The 16,772-nt window shown below is 44.3% G+C and overlaps 1 protein-coding gene across 2 annotated transcripts in view; it reads left to right on the forward strand.

Moving 5' to 3' along the window:
* LOC147024166 (MOB kinase activator 3B-like) overlaps window positions 1-16,772 on the forward strand; it is a 46,886-nt gene that overhangs the window by 12,263 nt on the left and 17,851 nt on the right. For both annotated transcript variants that reach the window (XM_085883820.1, XM_085883819.1), the window contains 2 exons: window positions 10,043-10,925; window positions 12,818-13,020. In XM_085883820.1, coding sequence (XP_085739946.1) covers window positions 10,508-10,925; window positions 12,818-13,020 — 621 coding nt within the window. In that variant the 5' untranslated portion in view covers window positions 10,043-10,507. The remainder of the gene's footprint in view (window positions 1-10,042; window positions 10,926-12,817; window positions 13,021-16,772) is intronic.

Here is a 16,772-nt window from a genome sequence, read left to right on the forward strand (position 1 = left end):
AAGGTATGCTGAGCAGACTTCGTATCGTCGATACAGACCTTGAAACGATCCTTGTGAAACAGGGTAATTATGTGTGTCTGCAATTTTACTGAGCTTGTACAAATGTTTGTATTTTTGAGCAGAGAAAGAAACGAGGTTTGTTAGTCAAAAAATTTAGAGCCCAAAACATCTTCCATTGGCATACAGAAGCTCATGAAAAGTGATTCATCTTGTTTTTGATTTTATTTGTCAGGTGAATGAATGCTTGACATTGTTTTTTTTTTGTCTACAAAGTTAAGGCTTGTGGAAAAGCAAGAACACTGAATGGATCAGGACACAACAGGAGAGAGAGAGAGAGAGAGAGAGAGACAGAGAGAGAGACAGAGAGAGAGACAGAGAGAGAGACAGAGAGAGAGACAGAGAGAGAGACAGAGAGAGAGACAGAGAGAGAGACAGAGAGAGAGACAGAGAGAGAGACAGAGGTGGAGAGTTTTTTTTGTTTTTTTTTAATTACACACCAAAATGATGCAAACCTAGTAATCAAACTTCATTATGTCTGCCCAAATCGTTGGCAGACTAAGCAGACGAGAGAGCATACATGTCTGCTGCAGGCAGGGTAATTAATTAATGTGTGTCTTCCCTCTGATGGACGTTAAACTGGAATTCCCATCGCACCCTCTCCTTGAAGCTGTCTAGCTTGGTTTGATTCCCAACCCAGCTATAAACTCTCATCTCGGTGTTTAACAGGTTGGGTAATTAATCCAGGTGTTTGCTGTCCCTGGGATGGACGTTAAACTGGGCGTCCCATCACACACACCTCACCTCTAATCTGTCTAGCTATTGCTGGCACCAGCCAGTTCATAAACAACCGGTCAAACTTCCCACGGCTGACCATGATGGCCGTTACCATAAATGCACTCGTTAATCCTTCCCCGTTAATCTCCCTACATCAAAAAAACTTATAAATATATTTGCAACGAACAAACAAATAGACTTACGAACAGGGTTCATGTGATGAATGCCAAATGAGAAGCTGTGATACTGCAGTGATATGTTTGAGTAAAACTACACTTTGACTGTTCAACATATAAAAATACCTGTGAAACGTCTTTCCACAACCCTCCCGTTACAGATTGGAGCAGTTTATTGCCGCACGAAATGGTATTTTAACATTTATTTGACTTTTGAAATCTGGGAAGCATTCAAAATGAGCGAGATCTGTGACATGAGTCAGCCAAGTAGTGCTAACCAAGATGGCGCCGGTCACCTGACCTCGAGCTCATCGCGGCTGCACTTTTGATGGGTTTTGAGCATTCTATTGATTTTTTCAGTTCAGAGGTAAGGACCACCAGAAAACCAAGATGGTGCCATATGATTTTGTCTGGGTGCCATGGTGGGTGGAGTCAAGCGACATATGTGGGTGTGGTCCGGCAAATGTCCAATGGGTGCACATTTCAGAAATCGACCAACAACAACAACAGCAGCAGCAGCAGCAGCAGCAGCAGCAGCAGCAGCAATGTGGATTTCTTGTAGACCTGTGAAGGAGGTGGCCTTCGGAGTGGTTAAGGGGAATTAATAGAGGTAGAGAAGATCATGGTTTTGCATAGGAGATGATCTGAGAATATGAACAGCTGTCCTGAAGACCTGGAGGGAAGAGTGAGATTGAAGAGGTTGTGGAAGTTGGTTCAACAGGCAGGAAAAAAAGAGGAATGGATGAGTGGAGGTGAGCACTGCTCCTGGATTTCGGTAGTTTCACCAGAAGAGGGTTGACGGTTTCCCATGTGCGCCCTGCAGAAATCTTTGGGGGACAAAGCACATGGAAAGAGCAGAGTGCAAGAGCAGAAAGGAGGTGGTGGAAGACAGAGACCACAGACCTGTTTACAATCACAAAGTGATAGGCCCATTGACTCAACTTCATGCGCGAGATTCCAACAATCTTATAGGCATTGGTTTCCACAGCGTCAATCTGAGAAAGGTCTGAGGCAGGGGCACCAGCCCAGAAGGGAGAGCAGTACTCTGTGAAATTGCAGATGAAGGCCTCGTTGATGGATAAGAGTTCAGGTGTAATAAACAAGGAGAAGGGAGGTGTAACACCAAGTAACCTTAACTTTAATTACTCCATGAACATAAGCCATTCATTAACTTTCATTATTGTTTTACAAACCCAATATGCCAAACTGCTTTGTCAGGGCCTATGTGACCATTGTACTTGGCCCATTACTGTACCTGAAAGTTACCAAAGCATATTCTACATCCACCTGATTGGACACAAATACATCAGTTACCTTAATAGCACCCAGTTCTTCCATAGCACCCGCTGCTGGAACTGCATCAGATAAATATTTCAGTCAGGTAAATTTTGTCGAAAGTCAAACCCAGAATGAGACCACTTGGCTCAGAGGTGACACATCATATCTGTGCTGTTTGATTCCTGCGACAAAATACAAATAATCATCAGCATGCACCCCAAGGTGTGCGTCCTTTCTTGTTTCCTGTGTAAATATCATTTGTTATCAATGAGTGTTTGGTGCGAGTGTAAATGGCAACATGAGAATAAGGGAGATATTTTCAAACCCAGTATTTAAGACAGCCATGTATATGTATGTTGCGAATAGGTATTTTACTGGGATTTGATTACGAATTTGGTTGTTGGTTGCATCATTCCTGAGTTGTGGCTGTGCAACTGATGCTTTTCTCACATAAATTAGAACAGGAATTTATCACTTGGCCAGATGACTTGCATATGATAGCTAATTTTTTTCACCATGTATCATGGGATCTCGAAGCACAACTGACTTCTTGCAGACATGGCAGCCAGCTTAATACACCCCCTCTAAAGGATGGCATGAATACAATGCCCTGCCTGTGAAGCACCAAGTCTTGACAGCTTGATCAAACCCATACTTGACAGCTCGAAGGTGAGCTATCCCTTCAGCCCAGACTTTCACAATTTTGTGAAAAGAAAAATTAACAAAAACACTCTCCAAGTTGCCAGTCAAAAAACCTGCAGCAAAAACAGCAGGCTAAGTAAAATTACATAAGCATGATCCTAAGTTTCTCCCCATCTTAATTTTAACATTATATGAGGGAATGTTGAAAAGTAATGCCTCCTATTATTTTTCTCCAAAACATCTTGTTCTCTTCCTCCTCTTCCCTTTATAAGGGGGGAGGTTTGATGTCACCAAGCTTCTGCCCTGCCTTGACCACGATATTCCTTCCCCTCCCTCTATCCTCAGCCAATTCCCTCCACTCTTCAATCACCCCAACCTTAAGATATTCCTTCCTCACACAATCCTCCCTTTTTTAATTTTTTTATTTTGTATACGTTGTCAAGGCTCGTATTTGAGTGAGCACACAATGCACAACAAGGGGTGCAGGAGTCAGAGGCGGGAGAGGGAAAGACAAAACAGTGGGGAACAGAGACATTCGGAGATCTGTGGAAGGGAGAGGGATGGGTGGGGAACACGAGGTATACAAGATGGACACTACAGGAACTTTCAGGAAGGAAAGCAGGGAATTTGAAGGAGGTGGGTTTGGGGTGGATTAACGGGGGTAGAAAATATCGTGGTTTTGGATGTGGGAAGATGAGAGGCGGTGGTGAACAGCTGTTTTGAAGGCCTGGAGGGAAGAATGGGATTGAAGAGAGTGTGGGAGTTTATTCCAAAGGTGGGGAAGAAGAGGAATGAAAGAGTGAAGGTGAGCAGCGATTCGAGATTTTGGTAGATTTACCAGCAGGGGGTTGTTGGCGAACCTTGAGCGCCCTGCGGAAACATGGGGGGGGGGACATATCGCAGATAGAGCGGGGGGAGGGGGGGCAAACCAAAGAGGAGATGGTAGAAGACAGAAAACCACGACCTGCCTGCGGTGAGAGAGTGAGAGGCCCAAGGACTCAGCCTCACCGTGGGAGATACCAGTGATGCTAAATGCCTTGGTTTCCACAGCGTGAAGGTGAGAGGTGGGAGCACCAACCTAGAGGGGAGAGCAGTACTCAATCAGGCTGCAGATGAAAGCTTTGTAAGTGGTCAGGAGCTCAGGTGGGCCGAGGAAGGACTTTGCATGATGGAAGATTCCCAGTCGGCGACTGGCTTTGGAGGCGAGGTTTGAAATGTAGTTTTCCCCAGGAAAGATCATGGCAGTTAGTGAGACCCAGAAGCTTGAAAGAAAGGACTTCTTCCAGAGGATTGTTGAGAAAGTGGATGGGGGGGGGTTAAACAGTCCTTTCGGAGAGACATAGTGAGAGTGAGAGATTTGTCCGGATTGAAAGACATGTTCCACATGTTGGACCAGTTTGTGATTTTTACCCAGATCTGCAGTGAGCGAAGAAGCTGCTGCTTGCCGGTCTGAGGGATGACAGATGGTACGGCAGAGGGTGGAGTCATCAGCAAAGAGATAAAGAGGACTTTCCAGAGAGTCGGATAGATCATTGATGAAAACCAGAAAAAGAACAGGGCCCAGAACGCTGCCTTGAACTCCAGCCTGGACAGGAACAGTGGATGACAGAACTCCATTTCGGGCCACACGTTGGCTGTAACAGGAGAGGAAGTCTGCGAGCCATGAGTGGAGATGGACTTGGATACTATAGGAAAAGAGTTTCGTGAGCAGGGCAGGGTGCCAGACCGTGTCAAAAGCACGCGATGTGTCTGGTGATATGGATCTGATTTCATGTCTGGCATTGAGTACCTCCATCCATTGTTGGGAGTACAGAAGCAGCATATCCAGGGTGGAGTGACCTGGTCTGAAACCAAAATGATGATCGGAAATTAAGCCTTTGGAGAAGAGCAAGGATTTCATGTCTGAAGCGATGATGGATTCCAAAAACTTGCTGATGATTGGGAGAAGGCTGATTAGTCTGTAGTTGCTGGGATCTGTTTTTGCACCCTTTTATGCAGAGCAGTCATGTTTTCTGATTTCCAAGCAGATGGCAGATGACCTTGAGCAAATGAGCGAGGGTGAGCAAGAGCAAAGGAGCAGGTTTTTAGGACACGTGGGCTTTCCTTAACTTTGCCGCCGTCTGGACCGGTGGCAGAATCTGAGTCGAGGGTTGACAGCAAGCTCTCCACTTTGTCAGAAGACAAGGACACAGAGTCCAGGGACAGCTGGGTGTGACTGGGTAGGGTGGGTACAAAAAGCGATGGGTTTCGGACTCAAGATTTAGATGCAAACACCAAGTTTAGGCATTCAGCCTTTTCACGTGCGGTGTCAGCAGGGTGGCCATTTGAGGTAAGGGAGGGCTTGGAGGGGGAATATACACTAGAAACAGATTTGATTAGACGCCACCAGGATTTGGAGGAGGGTGAGAGGTTTGAGAGTTCACACTTGAGATTAGAAAGATGTTATTTTCTGGCTCTCCTGAGGGTAGATACACACTTGTTTTGAGCTTCATGGAAGGAACTGAGATTACCCTCAATTGGGATTGCTTTCCATGAGGCAAAGGCAAGTTGTTTCAGGATAACTGCCTCGCCACAAGCTTCAGTGAACCATGGGTGGGAGGAAGGGTGGGACAACTGAAGACGGGAGGGGATAAATCTGTGCACGAGAGAAAAAGCAAGTGTCTTTGAAAGAATTGTCAGGACGAGTTGATGTTGGAGAAAGAAGCGATGGGAGACCAATTTCGAAGTTTGTTGGCTGCTTGGAGACCCTGCCAGTCAGCCTGAGTGAAATGCCAGACTCGACGGCGCTGAGGTGGTTCTCTAATTCCTGCCTAAAGTTCTCTAATCTAATTCCAGCCATAGAGATGTCCACTTTGACAAGCACGTGGTCAGAAGAACCGATTGGAGAGGAGGAAGAACAGCAGATATTTTCAGGGAAATTTGTGAAAATCAGATCCATTGGAGTAATGTTGGTTGAGATCCGGGTCGGGAAGTTGACCAATTGACTCAGTCCCAATGAGTCGCAGTCGTCTTTTGCTGAAGTGCCATGGCAGGTGAGAGAGGTATCCACACCCAGCCAATTGGCATGATGACATTTGAAGTCACCACATATGAGGAAGAGAGAGTTCGGATGAGAAGCTAGAAGTTGGTCCATGTTTTCGGATAGTGAGGTCTAAATGGAGTCATCACTGTTTGGTGGATGGTACAGCACACATATAAGCATGAGGAGGACGTGGAGGGGAATCCGTAGCCAGAGGTATTCCTCGAGGTGTGGGGGAGTGAGGGCATTGTATGGAGAGGCTTTGGGTGCAGGGGAGGGGAGGGGAGGGTAGGATGGGGAGGGGGAGGGTAGGACAAGGAAGGAAGTGGGGAGGTAAGGAGAGTTGTTGAAATAGTTTGGGGGATTGCAGAAGAGTGAGGGTAGGGGGCCGGATGAGGAGGAAAAAAGGCTCTGTGGTACTGGTTTGAGTTACAGTGGGGAGTAATAAGAGAGGGGGCAGAAGGCAGTTGAGGATTTGAGGAAGTGGAGTGGTGAGATGCAGGGGAAGGAGGCAGCTTTGTGGATGTGAGGTTGGGGGCAACTTTGAGAAGTCTGAGAGAGGGAGGTGAATGGGTGGGGGGAAGGGTGGGTGGCGAGAGTTGAGGGAGAAAGGACGAGGGGAGAGTTTTTGAGAAAGGTGAGAGGGAAGCTTGGAGGGGAAAGAGTGTGATGGTTGCTCTCAGAGGGAGGGGTGAGAGTGGTGAATTGGCACTGAAGTTGGAAAGAACAGGATGATTGAATGAAAGCGAACATGCATCGCAGATTGAGGTTTTGTTTTTTTTATTTTTAGTTTAGAAATGCGACTAAAGACATTTCTTGAGGGATGCAATATAGGCAAATTAAGAGAAGGAAGAGAAGAAATGTTGTAACAGTTGGATTTTTTTGACAAGGTATGAAGGAAAGGTCGAATTGAGAGCAGTCTGTTGAAATAGAAAAAGAGTGGTGAATTATGATATAGTAATGAGAACCACACGTGTGAAAGAGGAAGATGAAGCATTATAAGAGATTGTTTTTATTATATTTTTTTGAGAGAGAGTTTTCATCAGATTTGGTAAAGGAAAGGTTGAATAAAAAATTCACGAGATGAATGTTGAATTTGTATTGGTAAACGCAGTGTGAAGCTGATGGATCGATGAAAAGTATCAGGAAGAGGGTAGAGAGAGACGCTTGGTTTTTGGCGTTATATATTTAGAAATGATACAAGGAAAATTAATATTTTTTGATGGATTTTTGAAGATTAGGAAAGATTGGGGAATGGAGGGTTGTAGGAAGAAATCATGAAGGTAATGGTGAGAGTTGGTCAGCTCAAATAGAAGGAAGATGGTGTGCCGGCAGGAGTAGGAAGGAGAAGAAGAAGACGACGAATCGGGATCGGGACTCGTGGGTATGGAGGGAGAAAGGATTTTTTGGGGGTTTTTTTTGTTAGAACTATTTTTTAATTTAAGACAAGAAACAGAGGGTGTCGTTGGGTGGGATAGATGTGGGGTGGTGGGAAAAGTGGGGAAAATAGGAATTGATGGTAATGGGGAGCGAATACAAATAAAAACGATCGTACACCTGGACGGGTAGACCTCAAGGAAACCCGATAAGACAAGGTCGACGAAGACTCCCAAAATAGCACGATTTTTGAAACAAAACCGAACTACAAACAAACAGTAAACATGTAGGTAAGAAAATAAACAGTTAAAACGTGACATGTAACGATCAGAAACTTAACTTTGAGAAAGTCGGCAGAGACCCCTGAGAGAAGCAGCCGTCGCCTTAAAATCTGGAACCGGAAGTGGAACCGGAATTTCAACCGTGGTCAAGCTCTTTTCCTCCTACCTTGCTCCCTCAATCCATCTGCTCTTTGCCATTCTCTCTTTCCCCATCTGCACTTGGTGTCCAGCCCATCTCAGCCAGCATCATGTGAAGATATTCAAACACAACAGACAGATACTAACAGCAATCTTTGTTCTACGATGGTGCATATTTATTTCTCAGCACAATCACCACTGCGGTCCACGCATTTCCGCCAATATTCAAGTCGTTTTGTGATACCGTCATGGTAGAACTGCGTCCTGCTGACTTAACCAGCTCTTCACAGCGGCCTTGACATCATTGTTAGAAGAAAAATGTTCTTCACGAAAGTGTTCCTTACGTTTGGAAAAAGAGATTAAAAATCTTATGGAAGCAAGGCGGGGCTGTTGATCCTTAATGGTGGTTCTACTTTGCCGTCTTTTATTATTGGGATAGTAATAGTGCACCTGACTCTCATCTCCAGTCATTCATCCCATCTCTCATCTCCAGTCATATCATATCCAGTCATTCAACCCAACTCTCATCTCCAGTCACATCGTATCCAGTCATTCATCCCAACTCTCATCTCCAGTCATATCGTATCCAGTCATTCATCCCAACTATCATCTCCAGTCATATCGTATCCAGTCATTCACCCAACTCTCATCTCCAGTCATGTCGTGTCCAGTCATTCATTCCAACTCTCATCTCCACTCATATCGTATCCAGTCATTCATCCCAACTCTCATCCCCAGTCATATCGTATCCAGTCATTCATTCCAACTCTCATCTCCAGTCATGTCGTGTCCAGTCATTCATTCCAACTCTCATCTCCAGTCATGTCGTGTCCAGTCATTCATTCCAACTCTCATCTCCAGTCATATCGTATCCAGTCATTCATTCCAACTCTCATCTCCACTCATATCGTATCCAGTCATTCATCCCAACTCTCATCCCCAGTCATATCGTATCCAGTCATTCACCCAACTCTCATCTCCAGTCATGTCGTGTCCAGTCATTCATTCCAACTCTCATCTCCAGTCATATCGTATCCAGTCATTCATTCCAACTCTCATCTCCACTCATATCGTATCCAGTCATTCATCCCAACTCTCATCCCCAGTCATATCGTATCCAGTCATTCATTCCAACTCTCATCTCCAGTCATTCATTCCAACTCTCATCTCCAGTCATATCGTATCCAGTCATTCATCCCAATTCTCATCTCCAGTGATTCATGCTTCACAGTGCTGACAACGTCATGTTGCCCTCTGCCATCTTGACTAACGTAGCACTTAGACGTCGTGTCAGAATCATGAAATGAGAAGGAAGGACACACAGTATACACGATTCAAAATCGATGGTGGTGTGCAGCTTCTTTCCACTGAAACCAGGTAACATGTAATTTTAGCACACACAAGAAGTGGTTGGTGGTTCTCATCACAAGCAAGGGCTGACAGGATAGCCTCGACCTAGAGGTACCTACACTTGCCTCTAAGCTGTCCAGCCTGATTCAAATCCTGGCCCAGGGTCCCATCCCCAATAAATTGGTGTTGTCCCAGTGTTTCTCAGGTAGAGTGATTAATCAGTGTGTATGCCTTCCCTTGGATGGCCATTAAAATGAGTGTCCCCTCTGCCCGCTTTAGTTTGTGGACGTTAAAGATGCCACAGTGTCATTCATGAAGAGTAGGCAAGCTATCGCCGGCATCCTGAACAAATTCCAAAATCTGGCCTAACTTACAGGGGGAACTGAATCAGCGGCACAGCCGAGCCCCAGGAAACGATACTACCCGCAGCAATGTGCTGCATACAAAAGAAGAAGAATTCACAAGTCTTAAGTTGGCTGTAATCTTGTGTAAGTTGAGTGTGAGTCCCATTTGTTGTCCACAATCAATTAAAGGCTCCTTAATTTATAGATAATGTATTTGCCATGGAAACAGATAAATTATTTATTGACAAGCAGAACAACAGGTAAGATCCATTCAGACACGGGCCATTCAATCCATACTTGTATTTTTAGAATCGGAAGGAGTGACTTGTATTCCATCTGCTTTTCTGGTGAGATGAGATGAATGCTATAATTTCTGGTGAGATTTTTTTTTCTTAGATTAATGCTGAAATTGTTAATGTATTTAAGTTGTTTTCACGGAAGCTTAAGTCACATTGTTTTAATTATGAAGCAAAAGATAACAAAAGTAAAAAATGTTGACTGCTGTCTGGTATTATATCCCACATCTTAGCTGACACCAACTGCCAAACTGCTATACTTGGCTGTGTCCCAGGGCAAATTGTGTTGCGAAGATCCCCACTTTTCGGTTTATTCTTCTCGCCATAATCACAGCCCTTGTGTGTGTTGTTTTCTTTTTTTGCACAGCGTCCCGGAGCTCGTGGGCGTTTTGGCATGTGGATTCAGCCAGAGTTGAAGTTGGTCACGACGGAAGCTGCTGTATCTGTGCGGAGGGTTGCTGTGCTCCAAGTGAAGTCGGTTTAGACATCGTCGGGGCCGAGTTAGCCTGTGTGGCGCCAATATGTCTCTGGACAGCAGGTGGTAAACCCATTAGGCACCACAGAAACAAGTGAAGGATCTTGCACGCCTTGTGTTATTTTCTTTCCCCTCCCCCCCCCCCTGCATTTTGTGAATCATCCGTGCCAAAATTTATCATATGAAACTCGAGTGGCTGTTGAAAGTTTCAGTGAAGACGGAACAATTTCACCGTGCCCTCTTTTTATCATCTTGATTGCACCCAAGAGGAAAGTTTTTCACGTCGTTAGTTCTGCACCACCATTCTCTTCAATTCTCATTCACCAGTGACGGTCAAATCTCAAAACTGACACAAACATGGCAACGAAGCTGAATAAAGTCTTCAACAAAGACAAAACGTTTCGTCCAAAACGCAAGTTTGAGCCGGGCACACAACGCTTTGATCTACACAAACTCGCGCAGGCTTCACTCAATGCGGGTCTTGACCTCAAGTCTGTCGTCCAGCTCCCCTCTGGCGAGGACTCTAATGACTGGATTGCTGTTCATGTGGTGGACTTCTTTAACCGCGTGAACCTCATTTACGGTACGGTGAGTGAGTTTTGCACGGTGCAGAGTTGTCCCGTCATGTCAGGTGGCCCAAGATACGAGTACCGCTGGCAGGATGACCACGTATACCGAAGGCCCACGGCCCTGCCTGCGCCACATTACATGAGCTTGCTGATGGACTGGATTGAGGCACAGATCAATAATGAAGAGATCTTCCCAACTAACACCGGTACTTGGCTCATATCATTGTTCTTACTTTTTTATTTTATTTAACAATTATGCAAATGGTTAATGACTGCATTGTATTGGTGGGATCGTGAAAGAGTGGAGATTAAATAGAGAACATCCTTTCCCTGTATGTTCCATACATATCCTTTCCCTAACTTAAATCTCCCCCCAACCTTCTCCTCTTCCACACTCTCCTGCCATCCTCTGTGTATCTCGATGCTTGATTGGTTGACCTTCGGATACAACTCAGGTTGTGGACCTGCTGTTCGAAGAGGTTCTGGGGTTGAAGGGTTTAAACTTCAGTTATGGATGGTGCCCAGTTGATGACACAAATGGTAATTGAATCGGGCACTCAATAAGCTGAAATAATTATTTAGAGTTTTCTCCATTTGTTTCGAATCCTTTTCTTCCTTCTGTCAATTCTATTTTGTCGATTTGCTCTCTGTGCATACATAACAAATAGATCAACCTAATGGTATCGTACGCTTAGAGGTCGTGCATTCCATTTGGAGAGAAATGGGCTTGTAGTCCTGGCAGTGCTGCTGGATAACATCAAATAACCTGTGCACAAATAATACCTCTTGAGACTTTTTTTTTTTTTTTAAAGGATGACGAAATTCTCTGTTGTCAAACCGGAATGTATTATGATAATTATATTGTTATCTATACCACAGCTGTTGCAGTGTTCTTGATTTTGCAATACCCGAGACTCGTGGAGGAGCATGTATATACATTGTTTAAATCAACGTAGTTTGGGGGTTGAATTTGGATTGTTTATTTTTTCTATACAAACATTGTATTAAATGAGGTAGCCACAACATCATGATGCAATAACTCAGGTAATGATATCAAACAGGTTTGTCTTTAACACAGTCTTTGGCTGCAAAAAAATACCTGTAGGACTGTTCTTTGAAAGCATCGAGGAAACGGGTGCATTGGTGCATCCCCACGGCAGCTACTCTTCGCCAACGATAATAAAGACCAACACCTTGGCACTTGCGTCATATCGCAAGTGGCATTATGCTGATACCAAGTATCTTTGGCCAAAAATCGTCACTACAAGGGACCCAATACTCCAGTTCCAACTAGTCTTACTTAATTGCCCATTAAAGAAGGATATGATTTTGATCTCTTCCAAACTACTCATAAGTACAATGACATCCGAGTTCATGTCAGAACTATGTGGTACCCAGGCAAGAAGCTCACTCTGTCTCTCCTCAGTAGAGATGTCTCTGGATGGATGTCAAGTTGCATCATGTTCCTGCAGTCAATGCGTTCCATACGTGGCAAAATGCCTTTCTGGTGTTGGTATGCAAGAAACCCTCTTACCACTATAGCAGCAAGGCATTTTTGCCATATGTCCAGAACCACCTCTGCCTGGAAGAGACAGAGTGGGTTGAAGTCTCTTTGCCTGGGCACCAGTCCCGACATGAATGCCGTCGAACACATCTGAGAACATAGTTCTGAGCTGTGGAATAGCATACCTCCATCAAATAAGAGTGATAATTATTTTCCTACCTGATGGGATAATATTATTGAGGAAGCTACTATGGATGGGACTCTAAATAATTATTGTGTATGCACCTTTTGGGCTTCATTTTAATGTCCGTCATCTGGAAATTCAAACTACATTTCCATTGTTGCCACCAGAGGGAGTATTGAGACGTCATTTACAAAATTGCATTCGAGTGTTATTAACGTTTAAGAATCTGCTTTGGAAAAGCTTATGAAGCATCATGTGACTTGGAGGCAACACAAATGTGCCTCCATTGTCATTGTGTAAATACCCACAGTAAATTTTCAGGGGAAATTTTCCATTCTACTACCTTGTTCAATGTCACCCACCCTCCTGTCTTGACTTTGCCCTTTCCTTGCTCCTTTGGCTTATTCCAGGCGTGCCTTTTCCAAAGAACTTCCAGCAGGTTTGCAAGAAGATCCTGACACGCCTCTTTCGTGTTTTTGTCCACGTCTATATCCACCACTTTGACCGTGTGCTGGCCATGGGCGCTGAGGCACATGTAAACACCTGCTACAAGCACTTCTACTACTTTGTCATCGAGTTTAGCTTGGTTGATCAGCGTGAGCTTGTGCCTTTGGTGAGTTGATCATTTCCTTTATGGAGGACGGAGGAATATTTCTGTTTGCTTTATTTTATGATGACTGGTCTTCACTCATGAGTCTGCTTACGATTGGCTTTGGCCACTCTTTGCACTGGAGATAGCCTTGACACACTATGGTACTAGATCATACGACAGCATCGACACTTAACGGTGGTCGATCTGACAAGGAAACTCGGAGAAAATTGATCTGGTTAAGCAGAGGGTCTTTTTTTGGTGAATGTCTGAAACTTGCATTGTGTTGTGGGCCTTGGAATAATTGTGAAGTATCTGTAGTGCTCGTCCAACGTCGTATACTGTATGTGTTATCAGCACTTGAAATGAGCTATCATCATCACTTGAGAAATGTAACAGCTGTGCAGACGTGATTTGCAATGATGCTGGTCTTCCTTTCACATTCTAAAGCAGTGGAGCGATCTGAAGTATGCTAACATCGTTGGGATGACGCAACAGGGTTCAACCAATCCCTATAATGTTTGGTCTTATTACCTCCACCACAGAAGGTGGATGGAGGTTGTGTTTTCACCCCTGTCTGTCTAAGCAAGATATCTCAAAAAGTTTTGGATGGATTTGGACAAAACCTGGTGGACAGGTTGGGTGTGTGACAAGGACGAATTCATTCGATTTTGGTGAAGATCTGAACACTATAATTTATAATTTTTAAACTGATTCTTCACCATTGATAGATAGGGCCAAACACGATATAGCATGATATTTCAAAGCATTGTGAACGAATTATGACAAAACTTGTTAAATGATTTGAGTAGGTGACAAGAACAAGCTGATGAGATTTTGGTTAGGGTCCGGATGCAGATCCGGCCTTTAGATGGGATACAAAATGTAAACTGTTCAGCCTGGCAGAGGTATGCACTCTGTGTGCCGTTCTAGTTTACTCTCGAGTGATTAAATGGATTGCAGTTAATTGCACAACCATCGTCGCAATGATATTGTCCATCTTGCACCGTTAACATTGATTTTGCCGGTTGTTTCCTTGATTTTTATTTTTATTTTTATTTTTGAAACTGATCACAAGGACTTGCGTCGAAAGAAAATTCATGGGAGAACGCTTGATGCAAGACCAAAATGTCACGAGATGATATAACAGAAGATGTACTGGGGTGAAATGAGATAGTGTTTGCTTGCCATATAAAGCATGGATCGACACAATGGAGCACAGATAGCGTACTTACCCTTGAGCCGTCTAATCTGAGTTCTATTCTCAGCCCAACTGTAAACTGTCTGGTGCTTTGTTGATAGGATGTCGCATGAGTGAGTGCACTGTCCCTGAAATGGGACATCAAGCTGGGGATTCATTTGGTAGCATTAGTTGGTGGATGTTAAAGATTCCACTGTGTCTTTGAACAGAGTAGCTGAGCACTCTGAACAAATTCCAAATCATCGCTCGAACATACAGGGGGCACTGCATCAGCGGCGCAGCCGTGCTCCTAGTAATGATGCAGACCAGTGGCCACGTGCTGCACGCTAATTAATGATTGAATTCCGCCCGTCCATATGCAGCACAAAGCTGTGGGTGGCATCATTGGCTGATGGTGTGGCTGTGCTGCTGATACTATACCCTTTGGTGGTTAGGGCAGGAATTTGGAATTTGTTCAGAGTGCTGGCGATAACTCGCTTACTCCTCACGGAGGACACTGTGGGATCTTTAACATCCACCAACTAATGCTGACAGATGGGATTCCCGTTTAACATCGATCTGAGGGACGGCACACATATTGATTAATCACCCTGCTTGTGAAACACCGGGATGACAGTCTATAGCTAGGTCGGGATTCGAACCCAGGCTAAACAGCTTCGAGTTGAGTGTGCGTACCACTCGGCCATCCTGTCAGCCCCCTAATAATTTAATTAAAAGAATTAGATTTTCACTATTCGTCGACTCGTTATCGACAGTGACCACAGAACAACATCGAACTAGAATGGCACTCGGTAGAGCGCAAACCTCCGCAAGGCTGAACAGTTTACATTTTGTTTCCCACTGATAGGCTGGATCTGAATCCGGACCTGAACCAAAATCAAATCGGCTTGTTCTCGCCACCGAACCAACTCATTCACCTAGTTTTGTCATACGTCGCCCACAACTCTGAAATATGCTATTTATCGTTTTGGCCCCATCTCTCAATGGTGAAGGACCACTTAAAAAAAATAAAATTCTCATATCCGGATCCAGATTCGGATCTTCACCAAAATGGAACAGATGCATCTTTGTCACAAACCCTACCTACCCACCAAGTTTTGTCCAAATCTGTCCATAACTTTTTGAGACATTGTGTTATCTATCGTTTTTAGCCCTCTCACACAATGGTGAACGATCACTTTGAAAATTCTTATATCTGGAATCAGATTTTCATCAAAATCTAATCACTTTGTCCTTGTCACACACCCAACCTCCCCACCAAATTTTGTCCGAATCCGTCGACAACGTTTTTTAGATATCCTGTTCAGAGACAGACAGACAGGGACGAGAACATAACCTCCGTCCACCTTTGGTGGTGGAGGTAAAAATAAAATACACTTCCAACACAAAATCTTGGCACCATTTCCAAATATATCCTTTATATCACCATCAATGGAAATTCTTCTTTAACTCCTATGAACTTCCTTATAATTATTTGTTTATTTTTGATAAATCTATGAAAACGCCTTAATTGCCATGGTTGCAGCAACACGGAGAACCACATTATTTGATATATATATATATATATATATATATATATATATATATATATATATATATATATATATATATATATATATATATATATATCTTCTTCTTCTTCTTCTTTCGGCTGCTCCCGTGAGGGGTCGCCACAGCGGATCATCCGTATGATCCGCATAGTGATTTGGCACATGTTTTACGCCGGATGCCCTTCTTGACGCAACCCTGGTCGCCTCTTACAACACAGGGATATGGTACACCTATTTTAACCGGGGTATACACCGGCCCAGTATACTGGTACTCATTTCGCCGACCTCGGAAGGATGTCAGGCTGAGTCAACCCCCTGGTGTATCAATTCAGTGGCTCAACGGGGCTTGAACTCAGGACCTCTTGGATCCCAAGCCGCTGCCCTAACCACTGTGCCAACACCAGGCTATTATTTATATATATATATATATATATATATATATATATATATATATATATATATTTGTATACAATGTCGAGGCTCATGTAAGAGCTAACACACAGAACACATTGTTGTGGTGCTGGGTTCTGTGGCGAGGACGACCGCGAGATGGAGCAGTCAGGCCATCTCCCACCGAACACTGGATTGAAAGGTCATTACCCCGGAGTCGACGGGTCGCTTAAAGGACCGTGTGGTCGCCAATATTTCGATGGCGTGAGGTAGGGTCCACTTGTCTATTCCATTTTACCTAAATACTCATGCCGTCTAACTACCGGGGAAGCCACACCCTCGGCCGGCTTTGTCCGAACCGAGTCTCTGTTACTGACTCGGGTCCGGCGTAACCGAGCGGGAGTTACCAAAGCCGCGCCAGTCCAAATGACAACTTACGGCACAAACGGTCTCACTATTTCTCAAGCCCGCACCGTGCTAGGCCAATGAAAGAAAACACGGACAACGAACTGGAACATTAAACATGGGGTAAATTTACAGTAATCGGGAAGGGAGACACAGAGCAGAGTTATCACGAATATGCAGTCATGTACAGTGAGCAAAAGCACTTAACAATTTCTACTTAACAGACTGGT

This window comes from Eptatretus burgeri, chromosome 6 (genome assembly GCF_056783735.1).
Source record: "Eptatretus burgeri isolate ZD-2024b chromosome 6, Ebu_testis_v1, whole genome shotgun sequence".
Lineage (NCBI taxonomy): Eukaryota > Metazoa > Chordata > Myxini > Myxiniformes > Myxinidae > Eptatretus > Eptatretus burgeri.